Source organism: Plutella xylostella, chromosome 29 (genome assembly GCF_932276165.1).
Source record: "Plutella xylostella chromosome 29, ilPluXylo3.1, whole genome shotgun sequence".
NCBI classification, from domain to species: Eukaryota; Metazoa; Arthropoda; class Insecta; order Lepidoptera; family Plutellidae; genus Plutella; species Plutella xylostella.
Window position 1 is genome coordinate 6,916,237 of NC_064009.1, and position 23,383 is coordinate 6,939,619.

At 39.1% G+C, this 23,383-nt stretch overlaps 5 protein-coding genes across 15 annotated transcripts in view; 1 reads left to right on the forward strand and 4 right to left on the reverse strand.

Annotated features, from left to right (window-relative positions):
• Positions 1–3,614, reverse strand: part of LOC105392075 — a 45,660-nt gene extending 42,046 nt beyond the window's left edge. For 5 of the 8 annotated variants that reach the window (XR_007268038.1, XR_007268037.1, XM_048631698.1 and 2 more), the window contains exons 1-2: positions 3,164–3,613; positions 344–429 (exon numbers count right to left, since the gene is read on the reverse strand). The gene's annotated coding sequence lies outside the window, so the exon portion shown is untranslated. Of the gene's footprint in view, positions 1–343; positions 430–3,163 lie in introns of all 8 variants that reach the window. The other 3 variants (XM_048631694.1, XM_048631695.1, XM_048631696.1) reach the window with 2 other exon arrangements.
• Positions 3,615–4,498: 884 nt separating this feature from the next.
• On the reverse strand, positions 4,499–8,947 carry LOC125488474 (nucleolar and coiled-body phosphoprotein 1-like). Of its 4 annotated transcripts, none has more exons than XM_038117927.2 (4): positions 8,166–8,388; positions 7,270–7,316; positions 5,814–6,068; positions 4,499–5,332 (listed from the first exon to the last, which is right to left on the reverse strand). In XM_038117927.2, exons 2-4 carry the CDS (start codon positions 7,271–7,273, stop codon positions 4,716–4,718), a joined length of 876 nt encoding a protein of 291 aa, XP_037973855.2. In that variant the 5' UTR covers positions 7,274–7,316; positions 8,166–8,388; the 3' UTR covers positions 4,499–4,715. The 4 variants fall into 4 exon arrangements, with proteins under 4 accessions (XP_037973855.2, XP_011561969.3, XP_037973866.2 ...); XM_011563667.3 differs by having other exon boundaries at positions 7,270–7,328; positions 8,166–8,386; XM_038117938.2 differs by lacking the exons at positions 4,499–5,332; positions 5,814–6,068 and adding an exon at positions 6,075–7,023 and having other exon boundaries at positions 8,166–8,947.
• A 2,251-nt stretch (positions 8,948–11,198) lies between these two features.
• On the reverse strand, positions 11,199–14,552 carry LOC105392091 (WW domain-binding protein 2). The gene is made up of 7 exons (XM_038117912.2): positions 14,342–14,552; positions 14,057–14,231; positions 13,785–13,944; positions 13,270–13,400; positions 12,448–12,697; positions 11,860–11,939; positions 11,199–11,519 (listed from the first exon to the last, which is right to left on the reverse strand). Exons 1-7 carry the CDS (start codon positions 14,395–14,397, stop codon positions 11,472–11,474), a joined length of 900 nt encoding a protein of 299 aa, XP_037973840.1. The 5' UTR covers positions 14,398–14,552; the 3' UTR covers positions 11,199–11,471.
• An 806-nt stretch (positions 14,553–15,358) lies between these two features.
• LOC105392077 (mismatch repair endonuclease PMS2) lies at positions 15,359–19,362 on the forward strand. Its single transcript, XM_011563668.3, has 8 exons — positions 15,359–15,529; positions 15,617–15,776; positions 15,923–16,066; positions 16,240–16,441; positions 16,536–18,176; positions 18,280–18,478; positions 18,732–18,884; positions 19,168–19,362. Exons 1-8 carry the CDS (start codon positions 15,440–15,442, stop codon positions 19,237–19,239), a joined length of 2,661 nt encoding a protein of 886 aa, XP_011561970.3. The 5' UTR covers positions 15,359–15,439; the 3' UTR covers positions 19,240–19,362.
• LOC105397255 (glutamate-rich WD repeat-containing protein 1) lies at positions 19,356–23,169 on the reverse strand. Its single transcript, XM_048631635.1, has 7 exons — positions 22,771–23,169; positions 22,436–22,598; positions 21,718–21,936; positions 21,269–21,405; positions 20,902–21,056; positions 19,838–20,055; positions 19,356–19,516 (listed from the first exon to the last, which is right to left on the reverse strand). The coding sequence occupies exons 1-7, from the start codon at positions 23,088–23,090 to the stop codon at positions 19,379–19,381; spliced, it is 1,350 nt and encodes a 449-aa protein (XP_048487592.1). The 5' UTR covers positions 23,091–23,169; the 3' UTR covers positions 19,356–19,378.
• Between the last annotated feature and the right edge of the window lie 214 nt (positions 23,170–23,383).

Below are 23,383 nucleotides of genomic sequence, written 5' to 3' on the forward strand. Positions count from 1 at the left end.
CGGTGTCCGGTTTTCGGCAGATCTGCCGGTCCGGCGTAGTGGGAACGCTGCCTCTGTGTTATCAATGTGCTATCGCATCGCAGGTGTTATCGAAATATTTTTTTTATTAATGTACTGACTCAGATTTTACCAGAAAGAGAACAGTGAGTACATAGTAGCGTACAAGTTAGTGCAGTAGAAAGATTATTTCAATTTTACAATAGCCCAACGGGGATTCGAACCCGGGCTCTTCCACGCTCAACAATACTCAAATGTAACATTGTCGGTCGGGCGGACTATGCAGTAATATGCACTCATGTGTGAAAGCGGCTGGTTTCTGTCGGAGTTTCGCGTCTTGTCTCACCGGACTAGTGGGTACGGGCGGTAGGCCCGGCCGCGCTCGACACCCGACGCCCGGCGACCCCCTGCCCCCGCTCCCCGCTCACCCATCTGGAACAACAACACAGGGCTAGAGTTACCACTGCTCACACCAAGCCGCAAGGCCAACCATTCCACAACCAGCCCACACTCCGGCTTTGCGAATATCGAGTTTATAAACACTGCCCTTAAACCACAAATCAGCATTTCATTGCCCTTCCGAGCGATTATCGTATTCGTAAAGCCGGAGTGCACGCCCGCCACCACACGACACACCTTAAACTACATTCAATGGGTCAGCTGTTATGCGATATTGGCGCATGCATTTTGCTGGTTCAATCGAACCAAGGGCGGAAACAGCGCTTTTATTATTACCTAATTGGATATCACGGAGAGCGAAGGCAATTCTAATTGCTCGAATGGCTGTAATAACCCTTCATTCATTTAATTGGCATTTAATTAAAAGCTCCTAGTTATTGTAGGTTTTATTATGAAGGACATAAGGATACAAAAGAACCTATAGGAGCCTGTGGAACGAATCAATTAATCAATCGGCTATCTCGCCATAAAAGGAAAGTGCACACGCAAGGCGCTAACGGAAGAATAAACGGTTCGTCGGCCGCTATCTTCATACTTCGCGATCCTCTCATTCACGGTACATATGGTATGCATTACAACAATAATGAATTGAATTATTTAGTCTATCTATAACGCACTTGATGAATAATTCATATTTGATTAGTGAAATGAGTCTCTCCGCCGCTTCCTGTTTCGTTGTTTATGTCTGTAGTACGAGAGTTAATTACTTTACTGTAGTAGCGGGGAGGGCCGGCCGGTGGCAAAGGTCGCTGACTCATTTACATTGTTATCTTTGATCGAAGGCCAGATCTTATCTACCAGGTGGCTATATAATACAAATTATTTAGAAATTTAGTTATTTCACATTCAATCAATTAATTAACTTGAATAAATATCTCCCGAGTGCGAATGTGCTCCCATCGAGTCCCATTAAGCGTTCGGCGTGAACTACATACGTAGGCACCCCGCTGATCTCACAAACGGGGTGCTCAGGCTAGCTACTAACGATGCGAGGCTGAGAGGCGTGGAGGGGCTCGAGGGTCGTCGGATTCCCGATAGAGGGGTGTGTGCGGCCGGCCCGCGCCACTTGGACACGCGACCGCCGCACCCTCTTCGTAACTGCAGCGACAGCTAACTACTGCGTTCACCGTAGCAATACTTTGAGAAGTGGTGTTGGCGGAGGAGTGGAGTATGTTAAGTATATATATATTATACTTACCTAACTCATTTTCTAGGTTTTTTTTTTTCGATTATGCACGCAAGTGTTTGCCTACAGGAACAATATTTTTTGCGTGATTGATAAAAGGAGAACATGGTAATTTGAGAGAGATTCCTTTTATCAATCACACAAAAACAAATTTGGAATTGTCCTGATTTGCCAGTCTTTCATTGTGTATTTTATGGATTTAGCACCAGGAAATGAGTCTTCTTGTGTTTTTATTATGTTGCTTTACAAACTTGTGAATAACTGAAGTTATCTAATTAGATTATCTTTGCTGAGGCACTTGAATGTGAACTATAATGCCTACTAAACAGTGTGAAGATCACAGTAATATGAGAAAATTTCCAAACAATAGGCTACTAAATGTAAAACAAGAACACTTGTGTTGCTTATTTTTTAGTACCTTTTAATCTATTTTATGTAAGGCAAGGTCTAAACCATAGGTAATAGAAGCTTGGCCTATCCTCTGGAGACCCAGAGTCCTAACATGAGGACATTGTAACCAATCGTAAGCACTTGTATGAATATTACAGTGTATGAAAATTTTATTTTCACTAAAAACAAAAAAATTATTGTTTTATTTTAAATATTACACTAATTTCACTTTCCTGTTATCTTTGTTTATTTTACACACACCAGATGCTACATTGACTTCTTTACATTTAAAAAAAACCACTCAGCCATTATTTCCTGATTGCCGAAGACCTCAGGCCTTTTAGAGATTCTATGTTGTATGGGTATATGGACATGGAGGTGGAGGTCCATAACAGTATTAACACTTTATATTTTAACCCATTGAGTGCCAATGGTACCTTTTATTGTAGTCAGCATTCACAAAGGGATAAATTAAGTACAGTAGGGTGTTGCTAATCGGACTGGCAAAAAACAGACCCTTGGTTAACGCATCATGGTGATTACTGTGATCACTAAATATGCTGGGGTCCAGATTAATAAGGCCCTACTGTATTATTGTATAAACACATGCTTGCAAATGTGCATTAAATTATTTTTTTAACTGGCCTGCATCAACTGGCATGATGAGGTACATTCACAATACTATCCAAATTTGTCTATATGGAATATTAATTTCCTTAAAACTTTTAGACATAAATATACCATAAAACATAGTAAGAATATACCAATAAAACTGTTAACGGTAGAAGTTATACTTGAAAGCATAAATATGTAGGCAACAAGAAATTTAAATGCAGATGAGATAAAATGGAGTGGTAAGAGAGATGCTGGTTGAGCGAACCAAAGTGATTCTTGGTCTTGACAGAGAGTCTTATTAGACAATCAAATTAGACTGCAGATAACAAGCTAGTGACAAGTACAAATTAATAGTTAATATGCCCGCATATGACGTAAAAAGTGTACTTAAACCTCACAGTAATTCAGATGTTTTATTTACAATTACAACACAACTATTATAGTTTACTTTGGGACAGACTTTAGCACAGTAGGTATGTCTAGAGTAGTATGTAGTATTTTGTGGAGTGTACTAACCTTAAGAGCTGATCACATATCCACTTCCTCTGCCGGTGCCTGCTGATCCAGTGTGCCACATCAATCCAAAGTAGGTATGCTCACTATCACTATCAACACACACCACTTTTAAACACCAAGCGTCTTACCACGTTTACTTCGTTAGTATTTACACAGCAATTTACTTTTACAAGTGTAAAGATCAGTCTATTTATTTGCTATACCCACCATCCTCGGGACGAAAAGTAATGAATGAAACGTCAATAAAAACGCTGATTGAGAATACAACTCGGGGTGTCTCCTACTATTACGGTAACAACATTATCTTGAATTAAGTTTAAGGCGGCGCTACGATGTTAATTTGATTACTGAACCAACACTGTTCTGTCCATTTCTACATGTACAATACAATTAATTTAGAAAATAATAAAAAAGCGAGTTGCGGCCCGAACGACGTACAAATATATTCTGTGTCATTTAGCTTTTTTGCTGCAGCGCTCAGATCACAGAGCATTATTTTTAGTCACACTCTCAGAATAATAACGCACGGCCACAGACGAGAGGTAACTAATCTGATTTAGGATTTGAAAAATGAATATAGTTAATATAAATTTATAAGGGGTTAGCAGTTCCATGAAGTAGGTAGCTTTTTAAGCAGCTCTTAAATTATTTGTAGGGTACCTAAGTATGGTCATGAATGATGGGATTTCAACCCGCACCTCTATTGTGAGTCCTATCACTTCTCACTCTCTAATGGTCATCGCACATGTTATTATAAGACCCCCGCAGACTGCAGACTTTTAGTCGGCCGATAGTTTGGTCGGGCTTTTAATCAGTATGGAGTATCGGCCTATACATAATCGTTGAATGTGCGCACTACCATACATCTCCATACTGATTAAGAGGAACTGCAGTCTGCGGGGGGTCTAACCGTAACGTAAATGGATCCTTTTACGTTACGCTTATATGTGCGGTAAGCTTACTCTTACCCGAATCAGCCACTATCGCTCGAAGCGCTCGAAGTCACTTTTGTAGACATTATAAACATAAACTAAACATAAGATATCAGAATAATAACTGCTCTACGGATTCCAGAGTCCCTTTTCCGAGTAAAAATCATGTAGAGGGTAGAGGCCTAGAGATTATTCCGAGTGTCGTATCGTATTGTATCGTCTGAGATTCCTACCACATGCACCATCAGAGCGTCTACGTATTGATGGCGGCCGGTGGCCCTTGTACCTTGATTGTACTTGTACCACCACGTCTTGGCAGAGCAGAGGGTTTTCATATAAGAATAATTATCATTGAAGGTACCTACAAGGTACCTACTAAGCTATAAAATGAATACAGATACTAACTTTGGTTACATAGGTATAGATTTATTGAATTATATTATCATTATTGGTAGTAGGCTAACTTACAAAAAGTTTATGATAAAACACGTAGCAGACTTTTACTTATTTGAGTCACTTATTGCGTCTACGAGACGGTCTCTGGATAATGTCTGGAATGTTTTCTTGTCAGTAGTTATAACCAATATCTTTACAGAAGTAGCTAGCTCATTTATGTGTGATTATAATATTGTACAACAACCCTTTTTTTTCTTTCCTTTTTGATTTTGAGGGCAGGCAGGCGGTTCTTCTTTTTTACATGGACATACGCTCACCACCACAGGAGGCTGCTGATTGTTTTCTGGTGCGCTGTCATTTCCTTTGCCCTTTGGTTTCCGGCCTGACTGTCCGTTTGCGCCCTTCTTGGCTGATGCGTCGGGCGGCGGCGGCGCCGCCGGGCTGGGCTCGGCCGCCTTTTGCGTGCACAAGCAGGGCCCGGGCTGGGGCAGGCAGCACAACGCCTTCGAGTTGTCTTTCTTCTTTTTGTAGCCCTTACACTTCTTGTGGCACTCGTGCGGGTTCGGGCATTCGATTTTCTTCTTGTACCCTTTGCACGCTTCGCTACACTCCGTCTGACTGGGGGTGGGCTTCGACGGGTCGTTGCTTGCCATTGGTTGAGCGGTCCCTGACTGTGGTTGGTCTCTAGGTTCTTGTGATTCGGAGGTCTGTTGTTGCGAGTTCGGGTCTTGTTGCCGGGTGGAGCTCTTCCTGGCGACGACGCATGAAGGCGCAGATGGACACTTTCGAGAATTACTTCTTTTTCTTTTGACGACTATAGGTTTCGCTTTTTTACCTGAAACTAACAAGGAATTATTAGAATAAGAACTGGGTAATAGCTCACCATAAATAATAGGTATAATACTAAATAGTTAAGTACCTAACTTATTAAAATAACTACCTACCTACATCCGGTTCCGGGATAAACGCTGTGAATTGTATTTGCTGTATCTAGGTAATAAGTTACGGTAATTATAAAGTGCTCATCAGAATTCGGACTTCCATCCCCTAAGCATGCACTCTCAAAGACTCTCAGCCACATCACATGCATACATTTCTAGTAACCACAAAGACTAACCTGCCTAGGTATTTGAGCTTGTTTTGTTTTTAAATAATAACACAACATCGACACTTCTTCTTCTTATTATCGCGTTGACAGACCGGGGCGGGGGGACACGTGATCTTCTCCTCAGTCCGTCGCTGACAAGCGCCCAGCTTACTCCGATACGCCTCCGACAAACTACTCGAGTAACTCTGGCGTTGCGTATTGGAGGTCAACTTACTGGAGTGAGTCGATTGGATGCGGATGCAGTCGCAGTTCAGCTCTTTGCTTTTAGGTTTATTGCCTTCGCAATTCTTGTTGCAGCCGGGCTCTTCTTCTTCTTTTTCCTTGCCGGTGCAGTTGCGGTGGCAGTCCTGCGGGTTGGGGCACGGGTCCGCGCGGTGCTTCGAACGCACCGGGAAACAAGATGGCGCTGACGTACAAAAGCGCGCGCCTTTCAATGTGCCTTTCTTTTTAACTATAACGGTTTTCTGACCTGAAACACACAGGTACCTGGGTAAACAACGGGGCAACATTGGGCGTAGGTCATTGGAAACTTTATTTCATGTTTTGTTATGATGACGAGCCTCCGGAAAAGGAGCCATTCATATTCCATCTTAGAAACCACAAGCTGTAATGGTTGGATGAATGTGGAAATAGGTGTACCTACCTACACGTAAGCACATTCGGTATCCGCTATGGAAGAATATGATGAAAAGGTCAAATAAACCGCTGCTACTACCTAGTGTACCTACCCCCTTGGTGTACCTGCCTGAAGATAGGCTATTATGTTCGATAGAATCAGTCACTGGCCTATATTAAAACTCAATAAATAACAATAGTTATTTTATTTATACTTAATTTTTAAGTTAAGAATACAGTTTGTTTCATCGAAAAATAATCACCCTTACATCAGCTGGAAACTGTTAGCTTGAATACCAGAGTAAAACAACGCAGCGGAGCAAGTTTTATAGCTATATGACATGGTTTGATCTACAATATCTGGCAGCGGGCTTGGCGGCGGTCGCGCGGGCCGGGCGGGCGGCGGTCGCGCGGGCCGGGCTGGCAGCGGCCGCCGCACACCGCCGCCGACGCCGCCGACAGCGCGCGCTCCTTCGCCTTGCACTTCAGGTACTCCTTAATAGCCTTCTGTTTCTTCTTCTCAAGCTTCTTCAAAGCCTTTTCTCGGTTCTTTGCCTTTCCGCCACAACTGCAGTCCAGAGGATTTTTCCCTTTATTGTATGTGTTTGGCAGTCGGCCCTTCGATCCTAGGATAGACACGGCACTGGCGCAGGGTTCCGAGCCTTTCTTGGCGGAGGCGAGACATTTCTTCGGGTTCTGGCAGGGCGGCAGCGGCGGGTAGCAGCGGTGCGGGGGGGCGGGGGCCGCCAGCCGGCTCGACTCGTGCGGAGGCCGGAAGCGGTGGTAACTTGACACCACTTCAGTGCGATCTAAAAACAACAAGCAATGCGATAAACTAAAATACATATCAAGCATTATTTGCATATAAGCACACCGAAGAATAATCAAACGGTACTGGCACTCACCCTGACTTTTAGGCGCACTTCACATTTTGACGATTATAATATAGGTACTAAGTAAATCCTGTCTAGTTTATCTACGTAGGTACACCGATAATCATTCAACCATTTCAACTTGTGTTTCTAGTTTCAGTATATTAATAAAGTCAGACTCACCCATAGCTGTCTACTCCAATATGGATTCCCAGATGGTTGTGTGGCTTCTGTTTATAACACTAAATTAGAAAAGGAAAATAAACATTAAGATCCTACCTGACAATACATGATCTAACATCATGTAGTGTCCGACCGAATAATCGGTGTCAGCAAAAAAAATCACAATCCGAAAATACAAAACATTCATACACGCACACACAATACTCATTCCGTCTTGCTTTTCTATGAGATGCCAGTTAAAAAACTATAAAGGTATGATGATCGGCTTTAGCCGAAACCAGTGAATCCATCCTGTCAGGCTTAAAAAAACATATAAGTTGGACATTCTTGATAATAAATAGGTACTTAAAATAATTTTGATTTAAGGAGATAGGATCCACCGGTTGAAACCGTTTAGTGTCCGAAGTCCAGACGACTTCTAGTAGCTAAATCAGTTTCTGTCGGACACTAGATCATGCTAGGATGGTTCAAGTTATCTATTGTGGGTATTAGCGTTTATCCCGGAATTTCCAGAAAGCCATTAAGTATTTTAAAAGTTTAGGAATATTAAATGTACCTATACTCAACTTTGTACAAGTGCAGCATGCTTGCTAACTTCTACATAGATACCTCAGCAAACAAACACTTTATTATTATAAAATAAGGCACCTTGTTGATAATCAAAGTGATACTCAGTATATAGTGGGCTTTGATTATATTTTATATCATAGATAGGTAAAGAAAAATCAGTGAGTGGTAGATGATTTGAATCACTCACTAGCCGACTTCTATATGGACTCGATTATTTTAATTTTACATCTACCTATATAGCAAGCGTATTTGTACAAAGCTGATATAGATAGGATATAAGACATAACAATCGCACTTAGTCACTATGATAAGAAGAAAAAACTTACGATATTTCTATACATTTGAAGTCATATCGTTGCTTTTAAGTTTGGATTGCTGAAAACTGTAATTTTCACTGGTATTGTTTGTCCATTTTGATTTTGTAAAGAAATTTTTAAAATTATTTTGGTGCCATAATAAATTTTGTTATTTTCTAATTTCAATATTGATTGACATCTATCATTTACATTCTTCTGTTTCAAGTTTTTCTGCTCATAGAAAGAGTTTTATCCACCATCTCATTCATTATCTATGTTACAGTTATGTCTATGGTATACAAGATTCTTATTCCATGGTCTTCAACATAGAACAACGCGGACTCGGGTGTACCCTCTACTCAATGGTCTTCAAACTCTCGCTCAAGGACTTTGTATATATACATACAAAGTCCTTGCTCTCGCTGATTTCATTGCCATCTTGAGATGGAGATTTAAACGCACCGTCTATTATACACAGGATTGGATAAATAGATTGTACTACTGATTAGTGAGGTGGGCACCAACCAACACTAGATAACAATCAGCCAACAATATTTTCCATAGTTCACTCCTATTATATCATAGATTCCTCCCAAAGGGTACCAACACTGTACCTGACCTTCCTCCTTCATTGTAAATTAAAAGAAAGTTATTACGCTAGGCATAATTTATTTTATATAACAATATACATCTTAAAATATCAAATTTTATAAGCAATAATAAAACTACACACAGCAACAACAGAAGTTAGAATGCATTTTTTCAGTATAACAAATCTACTTATTAGGTACAACAGGTTCATTTTAATACTGAAAAACCGGCCAAGTGCGAGTCGGGCTCGCGCACAAAGGGTTCCGTAGTAAGCACAATAACTTAACCAAAATTACAGTTAAATCAACCTATCTCAAAAACTATAAGAGATACTTTGATCAAACCAAAAATCGTTGAAAGAGTTAATTAGCATGCATCACCTCTATTTTTTTTAGAATTTTATACCCCGTAGTTATAAAAATAGAGGGGGGGGGACATACTTTTTACGACTTTGAGAGCTGATATCTCAAAAACCGTTCACTTTAAGAAAAATGTTTTTTAGAAAACTTTATATCATTTTAAAAGACCTTTGCATTGATACCCCACACGGGTATGTACATCGAAAAAAAAAATTTCATCCCTCAGTTACATGTATGGGGGGCCCCACCCCCAATTCTTTTTTTTACTATTTAGTGTCATATTTTTGTAGCGGTTCATACAACACATATTCCCATCAAATTTCATCACTGTAGTACTTATAGTTTCCGAGTAAATCGGCTGTGACAGACGGACAGACGGACATGACGAAACTATAAGGGTTCCGTTTTTGCCATTTTGGCTACGGAACCCTAAAAATAGGTTACCGTCATGAATGTGCGCAAAATCTAGAAGAGATCATTAGAAAAATATCGACTGTTATGTTGACTCCATTATTTTTTATTTATTTTTTATGTAGCCATTTAATGTGTCCCACGGAGATGGCGGGACGACCTGGACAGATTTTTGCCGGATTGGCGACTCCATTATTAAGTTAAAATAAACAAATTATGTTATTTTACTGGAAGTAGGGCTTGTTATATTGAAGAAGTGCGCTTTACAATTTATCTAAAGATTGCAATAATTAATACTAAAAAGCTTCTTATTTAAATATAAATTCATTAATAATTATAATTTATATTTTTTGTGTTTTATCAACAAACAAGTAGTCTTGCGACTAAGGATTCAGTCCATTTATATCTTCGTAATTCCAAATTTCGCATTACATTACTTAATTTAAGAAGTATATTTCGCATAAGAATTATTTTATTTCGATTACATGTGGCATGGCCAGTACCGGCGTTAGGGTAGGGCGCGGTTGGGCGACCGCCCAGGGGCGCCGGACTTTAAGGGGCGCCGTTAAGCGGCGCCCCTTTATATTCCTATCTCTGTAAGCGAAAAAAAAACGATGTGTTGGCAACACTAGAATGAAGCAAACTGATGTTCAAGTCTCTCATGAGGCTACTACTCTAGCCGAACAGCTAAAAGATTTCGGCTTCATAGTTTCATTGGTTGTCTGGTATGACATACTTTTTCAAATTAATGTCGTTAGTAAATCTCTATACAATCAATAGACATGGATCTCGGTAAATGCACAGACATGTTGATAAAATGCTGAAATTTCTTGGAAGAATATAAAAATACAGGCTTTAAAAGCGCCATTTTAACTGCGAAGGAATTGGCTGAAGAGTTAGAAATACAACCTGTGTTTAGAGCGACAACAAGAATTCGACGTGTTAAGTGCCAAGCTGGTAAAACTGCCCAAGATGAGCCTATAACTTCTCCAGAAAAAAAAATTGAGGTTGAATTTTTCAACTGTCTTTTGGACACTACGTTAACTTCACTCAACGAAAGATTTGAACAGTTATGTGAGTACTCGGAATCTTGGTCTTTTTTGTACAATTTAAAACAGATTCCAGTAAAACACGACCTTATAAAACTGTGTAGTGATCTTCAATTGAAATTAAATGTAAATTCCAAATCAGATATAGATGGATGTATGTTGTGCGATGAACTCGTAAGTCTGAAATCGTTTTTGCCTGATCAGAAAGTGGTTACTACTGTTTTTGTTAAAGACCACAACTTACAAGAACTATATCCAAATGTTTGGATAGCATTACGAATATTATTAACTATTCCCGTAACGGTTGCTAGCGGAGAGATGAGTTTTTCAAAGCTTAAGCTGATAAAAACAATTATATCTCAATCAAGATTGACAAACTTGGCAACTTTGTCAATCGAAAATGAAATTGCTAAAAACATCAACTTTGATAATTAAATAAAAGAGTTCGCCGATAGAAAGGCTAGAAAAGTAAAATTTTATTATAATTATTTTTAATAAATTTTATGTTTATTTCTTTTCGTAAATGGTTATTTCAAAATTATTAAGTAAGTATCCTTCGCCTTTTTTCGTATGGGTTTAAATTGCAGTTAGGGGGCACCGTAGAAATCTCGCCCAGGGCGCTGGTAATACTAAAACCGGCACTGGGCATGGCCTTTCTTTGCTACTTGGTACGCTAACATTATTAAATTTAGAAATGAGTGTCAACTTTCTTCAGTACACTCTGTTATTTTATTCGTCTCGGATAGAATATAAGACCGAGTTTAGATAAGGAATGTATCTTATAATACGTAAATTAAAACATCACACGGTGTAGATGTGCTATTTGACAAATAATAATACGTACAGAAAATAAATGTAGAACGTATATTACTTGCTCAGTTTACTTTCCTCAGCTTTTTGTTGCATTTGGAAATGAGGACAAGGGCCTAGTTTTGTTTCTTTGAAGTAGACTCCTGATAGGTCGGGGGCTGGTCCTGTCGATAGCAGAAGAAGATCATCGATTAATTACTTAACTATACGACTAAGTTTATTTAATGTCTACTAAAACTAAATACATAAGTAAATTAATACCAATACCCAACTGTCTATAATACTATAACTACTTGTTCCACATAAGAAGTCCTTTACAGCGCTTAAAATCTGCAATCGCTTGTTATATGGGACTTCATAATTGAAACAAAATCTTAAAGATGTTTCTAACAATGACGATAAGTAATTAATCTGCAGCTTCAACTAGTAATTTAAGTATATTCTAATTTATGTTATTTATCTCCAACTTAAAGTTATCATTGCCTATGTAAGCTAGGTACTCACATAAGGCGGGGGCACGTAGGCTGTCTGGGGTCGGTTGGGGTCGTAGTACGCGCTGGCGGCCGCCTCGCGAGCCTTAGCATCTGGAAATTGTACAATAACTACTGCAAACAACATACTATAGGTACATTACATTAAAAACGACTATTCAACGTAATGTGTATAGTTAATATACAACTGTATTTGTATGGAATCAGAATTATTGCAGCTTAAACCGCGTCTCCACTAATGCGCAATCTAAACGACAGATACATACACTTACTCGAACCGATCGATACAACTAATATGTATTATTTATTAGTTACAGGTACAACAAACTGAAACTCAATATTTTTCACTATAATTGAACAATGAACTACACTATTCTAAGCCTACTCACACAGGAGCTCCGGCCAGATTTAATGTCGTTTCTTGAAGGAAAATCATAAGTTAATTTTATTGTTTGATCAATACATTCATTGCATTTCTATTCATCACGACCCATCATGTCCTTACTGCTGGGGCACAGGTCTGCTTCCATTGAAGGAAGGGTTTTAGGTGTAGCCTTTCTACCTAGCACAAAGTGTAAGTCAATGTTTATTAGTAACTCACCATTGCTCGACATTCCGGCCGGAGCTCCCGGGGCAGCGAAGCCGCCGGGGTAGCCGGGGGGCGCGGTGGCGCCGCCGGGGGCGCCCATGAAGCCACCCGCGCCGCCCGGGTAGCCGGGGTAGCCGGGAGGAGCGCCGTTCATACCCGAAGCCCCATTGGACGCGGGGTAGCCGGCGCCGCCGACGCCAGGGTAGGGCGGCGGGCTAGGAGACACGAAGACGGAGTTCGGTGGCGGCTGGTCTGGGAAAGCCTGGAGGTAGACAGAGGTGCCTGTTAGTGTTGCTACATTAGATAAATCTAAAACAGATAATTTGTTCAGTTCAGTAATTTCCGGCCATGATTCGATCTTAACGACATTGTAAAATGGTATTGCTGTTATGTACATTAATCTTAATGCATACTTTGTACTTATACATAAATACGCTTACGCCTGTAATCCCGATGGGGTAGTCAGAGAGTCAGAGATGGCTTTTCGATGTAGTGTAGGTGACAATATTTTCTTTCACTAAATTCCTTATTTTTAAAGATATTATTGAAACATGGCAGAATTCGAACCCACAGCCCACGAATAAGAGCCGAGACCTTGTCCATTACGCCATCACGACTCTTAGTACTTACAGTATGCTTACGTAATACAGTTTAGCAAATGTAACTATTTATCATCATTCGTCATCCAGCGTTTAGAGGCATCTCCACTATGGATGGCAGTCATTAATTAATTAAATTCATTGCTCATGACTGCCATCCATAGACTATTCTATTTCTTACTTTAGCAGATATAAACTGCTCCCCGCCACTAGCTTACAAAAGAATCACACTCACAGAGTAAGGCGGCACCCATCCATAGTACCCCTGCTGCGCGGGCTGGTAGGCGGGCGGCGGCGCGGCGTACCACGGGCCGGTGGGCGGCGAGTAGGGCGGCGGCGGCGCGCCCGATGACATGTGGCGGGAGGCTGCAGGTGGAGGAGGTAACAGTGGTTAGTGATTTTATGAGGTCTTGGGGAAATTGGTGAATGTTGTTTGCTGTTGGTCTAATGGAAGCAGAGTGATTGATTGAGCAATTTAAATAAAGTAAAAAAATATGATTATCTTATATCCCCCCCAGCACTAATGAAATAATAGTTATCATGTCTTAGTAACAAGTGTATTTTATTCTTTTGAATAAATCTTTTGTATATTAATTAACTCCTAAACTTTCCATATGCAGAGCATATGTGTGAGGATTCATGTTTATTTATTTCATTCAAATAGAACAAAGGAGTCAAACCCACAAACTCAGGGTGTTGAGTTAGAGTTTTTACCACTACACAACAAAGGCAGTTTTTGATCAAACTCACCCAAGTGTGCAGCCTTCAGCATGGCGGTTCCAAACTCAATGGCACCTCCGGACTTGAATGTGAGGCGGAACTTCACCTCTCCAATGAAATTGCCATTGGGTTGAGCTCGCACTTTACCCTTTATAAAGTTAGCTGAGAACATTGGTTGCTCCACATTCACCTATGGATACATACAGATTAAACATAGAAAATACATAATGAGATGATGAAATACATGATGTTATGTTTTGTTGTATGTTATTCCAGTACCTATGTGTAAAAATAGTACTTACATCTTCGAGAGAAATAAAGGGGAAGCTGAATGAACGCAGCGGGTCCGAGTTGCTCTTGGAGTTGAAGATCATGCGGTGAGTGGTCAGGTACATACGACCATTCTTCGCGTTTTTGAACTCCGGCTTCTCATTACCATAGAACTCGACACTTACATTGTCCGAAAACAGAATGATGCTGCAAAGCATAAATTAGACTTTAGTATGTAAAAGCTTAAGGAAAATATCGAAATAAACATAGTGAGTACGTATAAAATCTACGATAACATGATAATGAAAATGACTCACCATTCTCCTGCATGGATCAATACGCCATGGTCGGCGTGAGCCGTATTTAAAGACATTTTGAGGGACCAGGGGTGTTGTTCCAACAGTAAAATCAATTATTTTATGATTTACTCTATTGCACAATGATAAATAAACAGGAATTTTCAAGAAATTTCGATTTGTTGACGCACTGACGCAGTTTGCACAATGGCTGCCAGAGCAATTGACACTGACAGCTGTCAGCTGATAGAAATTACAGTGACAAGTTGGCTATCACGGGCACGGGGTAAGTCTGTGAGCACCAAGGATAAAGGCGCCGACACACAAGCGGACGCGGCTTACGGACGCGGCTGTCAGCCGCGACTGATAGTGTGCACGGTCTTTTGGGACAGTTCGTGCCAGATGGCTCTCGGACGTCTTTCTTTGTCTTTCAGCTTTTAGACGGACGGCTTAGCGAATGCCAACAATCGCTCGTTGGCGTGTGCCGGCGCTCCGAAGCGTGGCGGCAACATCAAAGAAATCGAGCTATTTGAACGAACTCTGTTTGGACGGTCGCCTAAGGCCATAAGGCCAACGAACGAACGCTCAGTTGAAGCAAGAGAGCGTAGCGTGTAGACATACAATTTTTGGATATTTCCCGCCATTTAGATCATGGAGAAAAACAAAGAATGGAGTAATGTTGTCGTCCTCCATGATTAAATTGCAAATGAAAGAGAAAAGAACCGGAATCAAGAGCCAAGGAACGTTCGTTCGAGCACTAAATGTATTTGGACGTATTAACGAACTCCAACGAGCGTGCGGAAGCCAACGCTAGCGAACGATAAATATTCTTCGTTGGGCGTTCGTTGGGCCGGTCTGTGCGCACCATCAAAGTTCTATAATGGTAACAATACAAAACAAACTATATTTTACCCTTATTAGATTGAAAGCTTGGAAGAGCTTGAAACGTAAACATGTGAATCGAACCTAAACCTAGTAGAGAAGATAGTCTGTGTTTTGTTTCGAGTTGCGGAATTTGACAGTTTTGTCAGTTTCATTCATTCGCATTTGTTGTTGTTTACGTTGGTTGTGTTTTTGAATTATTTTAAATATATTTATGGAAGTACAAATTGTTCAATTATGAGTTTAAAAGAATTGGAAACTAACGCTGAATCCAAGTCAATAAAAGCCATTAACGGCGATACAGTCCACAAAATATGTTCCGGTCAAGTAAGTGAATTTCCTACTCTAGTTTTGATACTTATAGTTACTTAGCTTTACAGTTCAGTTCTTATAAACTTATTTATTTATCGGCAGGTGGTACTCAGTTTAGCCGTTGCTGTAAAGGAGCTGGTGGAGAACTCTTTGGATGCAGCAGCAACTAATGTTGAAGTGAGGTTAAAGAACTATGGAATAGACCTTATTGAAGTATCTGACAATGGCACAGGAGTCACTGAAGATAATTTTTCTGCCCTTAGTAAGTTGTTCAGTCCTTCATCGGTTAATTCTTATAAACCTTTATTTAAATAATAAATTAAAGCAAAATTTAGATTTCTATGTACCTTTTGCTGTAATAAATTATTTAAATTTAATTCTGTTTAATCATATTTATTTACTTTAAAGCAATGAAATATCACACATCCAAGTTGAATGAATACTCAGATCTGCTTGGTGTGAGCAGCTTTGGTTTCCGGGGAGAGGCCCTGAGCTCACTGTGTGCTCTAGCCAATCTCACCGTCACCACCAGGCATAATAGCTCAGATTTTGGTAAGTTATAATTTTGCTAGCAATATTTGTTCAGGTAATATTAGTTAAATATAAAAATTCAGAAACTAAATAATAATATGAATTAATAATAATAAAACTGGTTAAACAATTTTTCTCTTGTATTCATGTTATAAATTCAATTTCTAACTCAGTCTATACATCTATCTTTCCAGCTACAAAAATAGAGTATGACCACAAGGGAAATATTGTGAAGAAGACACCCTGTTCACGGCAAGTAGGAACCACGGTGACATTAACTGATCTTTTCTCTTCACTACCAGTTAGGCAGAAAGAGTTCCACAAAAATGCTAAAAGAGAATTCAACAAAATGACTCAACTACTGTATGCTTACTGCTTAATTTCACTAGGAGTTAAGTAAGTATAAAATGTACTAAATGTCTGCTACACATTATTATTAAAATTCTATATAGATTTAATTCAAATATACATATATTTATTGTTTTTTCAGAATCACCTGCACCAATCAGACAAGCTCAAATGCAAAATCCGTAGTAGTGGCTACACAAGGCACTGGTACTTACAAGGACAATATTGCTTGTGTGTTTGGGGCAAAGCAACTGTTCTCCCTCCTTGAGATCAAACCTGAGTATGAGCCAAATATCAAAGAGAATATACTGAAGGGATTGTCTGGAGAAGTGAAGGAAACGGAAGAAAGTGTCAATATTGAAGATGTTGAAATAGACCTGTCTGAAGATTCAAATGAGACTGAAGGTACAGATAAACTAACACAAGATACTTGTTCTCAAGTATCCACACTCTCACAAGGATATAGAAATGGCGCTGTTCCTATAGAGTTCACTGGCTTAATATCATCTTGTGCACATGGTAGTGGACGCTCCAGCACTGATAGACAATTCTACTATGTTAATTCTAGACCTTGTGAACCACAAAAAGTAATCAAACTTATTAACGAGGTCTACAGACAATACAACCCTAACCAGTACCCATTTGTATTCCTGAACATCAACCTAGACAGGTCTACAGTGGATGTCAATGTTACACCAGATAAAAGACAAGTTTTTCTAATAAAGGAAAAGATCATAATCGATGTTGTTAAGTGCTCAATGTTGAAACTTTTTGAAAGCATACCAAGAACATTAAAGGTAGAAAATCTTTCACAAAGATCAACAGAGGAAGTTAAGCCAGATGTGGATCAGCCTAGAGTGTTTAATTCGTTTTTACAAAGATTTTCTAGTAAGGCAAGTAGTAGTAAAAATAATAAACAATCCATTACAAATTTACAAAACAGCAGTTCTGAATTGAAGAGAAAATCTACAACAATGCTAGATTTTGTATCCAGCAAGGCTAAAAGAAATGATAGTTATGATAAAGAGGAGCCTATCTATAAAAATAATCATGAAGAATATAAAGTAGCTGTAAATCTTGATGACAGTCTGATAGATATTGACGAGATTAAATTGGAAGATAATAAAGACAACTTAGAGAAAAAACATACAAAAGATGAAACCATTGAAATTGTGAATGAAACAGTTCAAAAGAAAAACGAAGATCAAGATACAAAAAATACGAATGTAATAGAAAAAGAAACTAGTGCTTTCCTCTACTTAGAAGGGACAAATCAACTACCCGAAACTCAAATTAGGACACTTGATGATATTGTACTGAAGTCACATACAACAGTCTGTAAAAATAAAAATCTTAAACAAAATTATTCACCAAAGAAAGTAACTGAAAAAATATTAGCTCCTACAACAAAGGCTGTAAAAACGGATAAAGAAGATTTAGGAAATCACAATAGAAGAACGGTAACTTTAAAAACTTCATTAGAACATGTTACAGCTTTGGCCGAAATATACAATAATCAGAAGAGTAGGGAAGCTCCTGAAAGAGTGAAATTCCGCAGTGCTATCAACCCAGTCTTTAATAAGAAATGTGAAGAAGAGTTGAGCAGAGAAATATCAAAGAATTCCTTCAAAGAAATGCAGATTATTGGTCAATTTAATTTAGGATTTATTATTACTAAATTGGATGATGATCTTTTCATTATTGATCAACATGCTACTGATGAGATATACAACTTTGAAACATTACAGAAAACCACAGAACTCACAAGCCAAAAGCTTGTCATGTAAGTTATACACTTATACATTACCTTATAGGCATCATTTTTTTTTATTGATTATTAATATATTATCATTATCACTTACATCAATTTAAATATTCAATTTTAGTCCACAGCAACTGGAACTAACTGGTGTAAATGAGCAAATATTAATGGACAACTTGCCGGTATTCAAAAAGAATGGCTTCACATTTGACATCGATGAAAATGCGCTTCCGACGAAACGCGTCAAACTACTCACGCTACCGATGTCTAAGAACTGGATATTCGGCAAAGAGGACATTGAGGAGCTGCTGTTTATGTTAAGGGTTGGTATTGTTAAGAATCTGCCCCAAAGTAGTAACTATCCTATACACAGTCATCAAGACCTTTTCATAAAAACAATAGAACTGAAGTCGGGAGGGGTCGGCCCAGGAGGATGGACGTTGTACGTCTCAACTAATTACATGAAACAATATAATGTGTCCCACTTTTAGATAAAGACCTCCCATGCTTATTCTACAAGTAATGCCTATTCCTCAACCAAAGTACGAGTAATAATAATTCTTCACCTACCCGCAGGAGTCGCCCTCCTCCCAGCACGCCCGTCCGTCGCGCGTCCGCGCCATGTTCGCGTCGCGCGCGTGCCGCAAGTCCGTCATGATCGGCACCGCGCTCGCCCGCGCCGATATGAAGAGGCTGGTGGACCACATGGCGGAGATTGATAAACCTTGGGTAAGGGGAAAATGTGCATTAATCTACTCGATAGGACCCCTTACTTTATGGTTAGGAGTAAGAACACAAACAGTGTCGGCTTCTGATGTAGCAACCCTTGCATATTTCAGTACTACTAATGTACGTATGAAGTGTGAGTTCATACTAGTTTTAGTTAATTAGTTGATCGATTTATCTTTTCAAATTTAAATTAACCTTCATAATAATATACTCGTATGGTAATTTGTCTCGTTAGCTGCTCATATCCACGACTTACAGTAATATATCTTCATTTTCATTTCAGAACTGTCCTCACGGGAGACCTACCATTCGTCATTTGGTCAACTTAGCAATGGTTCATACAAAAGATGAGTAAATGGAAATTATGTTTTTAAATCTGTTAATTGCAAAACAAAACTAATCATGGAAAAATATTGTGATAAATACAAATAGTTTAAGTATAAGTGTATTATTAGATCAATAAAAATAATGTTTTATATTTAGTGTTTTTTATTCTATACGCTTATTGTTTTAAATATATTAAATCCAGAATGTGCTGTGCTAATGATGACCCCGGGTAGTTGTTTGTGCCAGTGCAGTTCCTTGATGTCCGTCTGTCCTTGATGTATGAATAGCAGTTGTGGAGGTAAATTCTGAAACAATATGTTAAAATCATTTTAAGCAACCAGTAGTATATAATGTAGAGGGCACTCGAAAGGAGCTTCCAGAGTGAAGCAACTGTACACCATCATCAGTCAGCTACTCATGCGCATCACGCGCTGTAGTGCTGACGCCTTGTGTTAGTCACCGATACACTGCAAAGTAGTTTTTAAAAAAAATGTAACAGCCAAAATGCTTCTAACCCATGTCTGTTATAATTTTATTTTTACTAAATTTTCCACTCCTATTAACCTACAAACTTTGTCTCTCACTCAAAAGCTTATTCCCCACCTAAACCATAAAAAAACACCCACCTTCAACTCCTCATCCACCTCCTCCTCCTCGTCCCTCTCGACCGCGAGGTCCCACAGCGCCACCTGGTGGTCTTCACCAGTAGACGCGAGCACGCTCGGCTCCGTCCAGTGCCACTCCACCGAGGTGACGGGCGCCGTGTGGTGCTTGAATGTGCCTACAGGAGTGCTGGTGGTGAACTGACGCAGGTCCCAGATGTGGAGGAAGCCGTCGTCGCCGCCTGTGTGGGGGGAGATAGATTTTAGTATAGATTACCGGCGATTCGTGCAAAATAACACTAGATTTTTTTACAGTTTATGATTTCTCAGGATGTTTATTTATTTATTTGGCTAACAAAACGGTTTACAGACAAATTTATGAGATAATTATGTATGTAGTAGTTATGTACTGGCCTGTAGACCAAAGTATGAAAGCACATATATAATAAAAAATAAATGTTCTAGATCTAGACGTTAACAGTTATACAGTTTTAAGAATTATTCTTATTCTATCTTAAAAATACTTATTCTAACATGCGTAAAATTATACAAAAAAAAAAGTAAGTATACTATTATTGTTACAATTGAAATGTAATGTTGAAATTGAAATGTTGTTGAGGACATTAGGCAGGTATTATTTCCCTTATTATTTTAATAAATGCAGAAGGTCTCCTTTCGAAGATATCTAGCTCTTGGTGTTTTAAAGACAAATCATTGTACAACCGACACATTCTACTAATAGGATTAAATGATGTGAGAGGAAGGGTTCTATTTCAATAACTAAACATATATGGGACTCATACCCGTGCATAATGTATGACCATCGCCGAGATATGAGGATCCATATATTGCATATACCGACCAAGAAGTGCTAAAACAGCACTGATAGCCACATTTAGATATTACAATATTTATAAAGCAAGCAAGCCTTATTGAGCAGATATTCAAATGCTCAAATCACAATAGAGTGCTGTTTGATAATTAGAATCTGGAAGGGACACTCTGTAAGGTTTCATTTTACAGTTGATTGCTGTAACTGGGGGTTTAATTTAATTGTAATATCCATATTTTTTATAGTAGGTACTCACCACTAGCTATGAAAGGTTCCTTGTTATTCCACGATATGACGTTGATGTCGCTCTGGTGTGCATTCTCCGCAGTGAGCATGCACGCCTTCTGCGGCGCCGCGCGCGTGTCCCATATCCTGATTGTTTTGTCTACGGAACAGGATGCTAACACGTTTCTGAAACAAGACAAATTAACGTGTGAGAAATTAAACAAAATATACATACAGTTTGCGATCAATAGTATGACATGAGATATCCCTTAATGTAAAATACGAAAATCGCAATGCGTAAGGTGAGCATAATGAATACCAGGCCCATGATCAGTGAGAATATTTTGCCGCGTGGATGTCTATTGCGCGAGGCGAGGCTTGTTTGTAAATAAAACTACCTTTCATTTGGGGACCACTGTATGTCTTCTACGGAGCTTGTGTGGCCCACCAGAGGTCTCTGGTCCACATCCCAGGTGCCGGCCTCATTTGGCCTCCAGATGTGGATGTCTCTTCTGCAGTCTCCAGTTGCTAGCACCTGATCAAATACAAAGATAATATTAATTCGTGATGGTAGATACAATTGTTGACAGGTATGTAGCTGCATCATCTTTTTACACTAAAGCTAACAATACAACTAGACTGGAATAGGTTTTAGAGGTTGTTAAATTCAGACAGATTTTAGCAATTCGCCATACATAATGTAAGATAAAATTAATAACTGAAGTTAGAATGTGTAGGTTTTTGTGGTAGATGCAGTATAAGACCTTTGCTCAAGCAGTAGGATGCAATAGGGCAATAAAAATTAAAAAAATGAGTTACATCAAAATTAATCTAAAATGTTACTCACTCCTGGTTCAGTAGGACACCAGGCCATGCCAAACCCTTCTTGCTGGTGGCCCGTAAAGGAGTATATTGGCTTGACTGGGTTCTTGACAACATCTAGGTTGTACCGCTCCAGCACTGTGGGATCGTCCACGGCTTGCAGCTGCTGGGTGATGTTCCAGATGTCAACTCGACCAAGCTCCGACCAGGTCGCTGCTAGCACTGAGTTTTTGTAGTTTGTAGCCTGAAATTATTGATAAATCTTAAGTTAATATAATAATGATATCGATTCTGAAGGCAGAAATTTTAAATTTAGCGATGTCAAAACCTTAATTTCTTTGTTTAAAATTCGACTCTATGATTGTTTCCGTAAATGTCATTTTATGCTAGCAAATTTTTTAGTTTGACAGCGTTAAAATTAGAATTTCTGCCTTCAGAATCAACATCAATATGTATGTATAATTATCAAAAAATACATAATGTAGAGCAGTAAGAACCTGATATAAAATTAATTCTCCCCTCATAATATTGCAATGAAATGCTTTTCAAGGCAATATGAAGCTTTGAATGAATAGCTTTTCATTTAAAGCTTCACATTGCCTTGAAAAGATATGAAGGCTTGAGGTGGGTAGGAATTTGGGGTAAGCAAAAAGTAGTTCATAGCACCCACAGAGATAATGTAGCTTAATAATAGTGAATGAACTTGACAAACAATCAAAGTATAGAAAATAAGTAAAGCATACCCTAATCCTGTTGACACAGCCAGCATGTTTCACAAAAGCAAAGGACATTTGTGGCTTCTTTTCCTCATCCTCTTCTTCATCATCATCATCATCCTCTGAGTCTGACTCATCATTCTCCGGTTTGGATGTGGAATGCAGGTTGGACATTTTTATTACTATCAAACTGAAAAAGATACAGAATTATAAGCAAATAAGTAAACATAGAGTTAAAATGAGTGACGAAGAGATTTTGAATGGAAAAGTAAATAGTTTCTTGTTATTGACCATTATTGCACATGGAAACTTTCTGTGAGTAAAAACCTGTTGATTAATAAATCAAAGATATTGCAGCTTACTTGTTCAAATGTGTGCTAGAGGCCTGGGTGCCGGCGACCATGTACGCCGTCATCGGGAACGCGTCCCGGTTGGGCCCGAGGTTGTCGTCCACGATGTCGAAGCTGAGGCACGGTGCGCCCGTCTGCGCCTGGTGCAGCATCACGTAGGCCGACTGGTCACACACCAGGTGCTCATCTTCTTTCAGTGGTTGACCGGGAAGGTAAGTTTTGGGCGCCTCCTCTTCGCCACCCTCGTTTTCCCCCTCCTCGCCTTCGTCCATGCTGTCGTCTTCACTTTCAGCCGAGCTGGCCTCCATTATATCTTCGTTTTCATTAGACATTACTGGATAATTCGTAACTTTAGATTTTTAGGAAATACAAACACGTGGGACGGCGCAGTGAATATTTTGACTTTGACAGTTGTAAAGTGTGACATTGACAGCTAAAAAAAGTTTATAAAGAACGATATAAGGTCCATAACGTAAGGAAATAGGAACTATACAATGTTAAAATACTGCAACACGATAAAAAAATTTTATAAAATTAGATTATGTTTTGCAAAATAAATACATTATTTTATGAAATATTTAAAATTATGCATGTATGAAGAGATTTATATTTATTTATCTAAAAT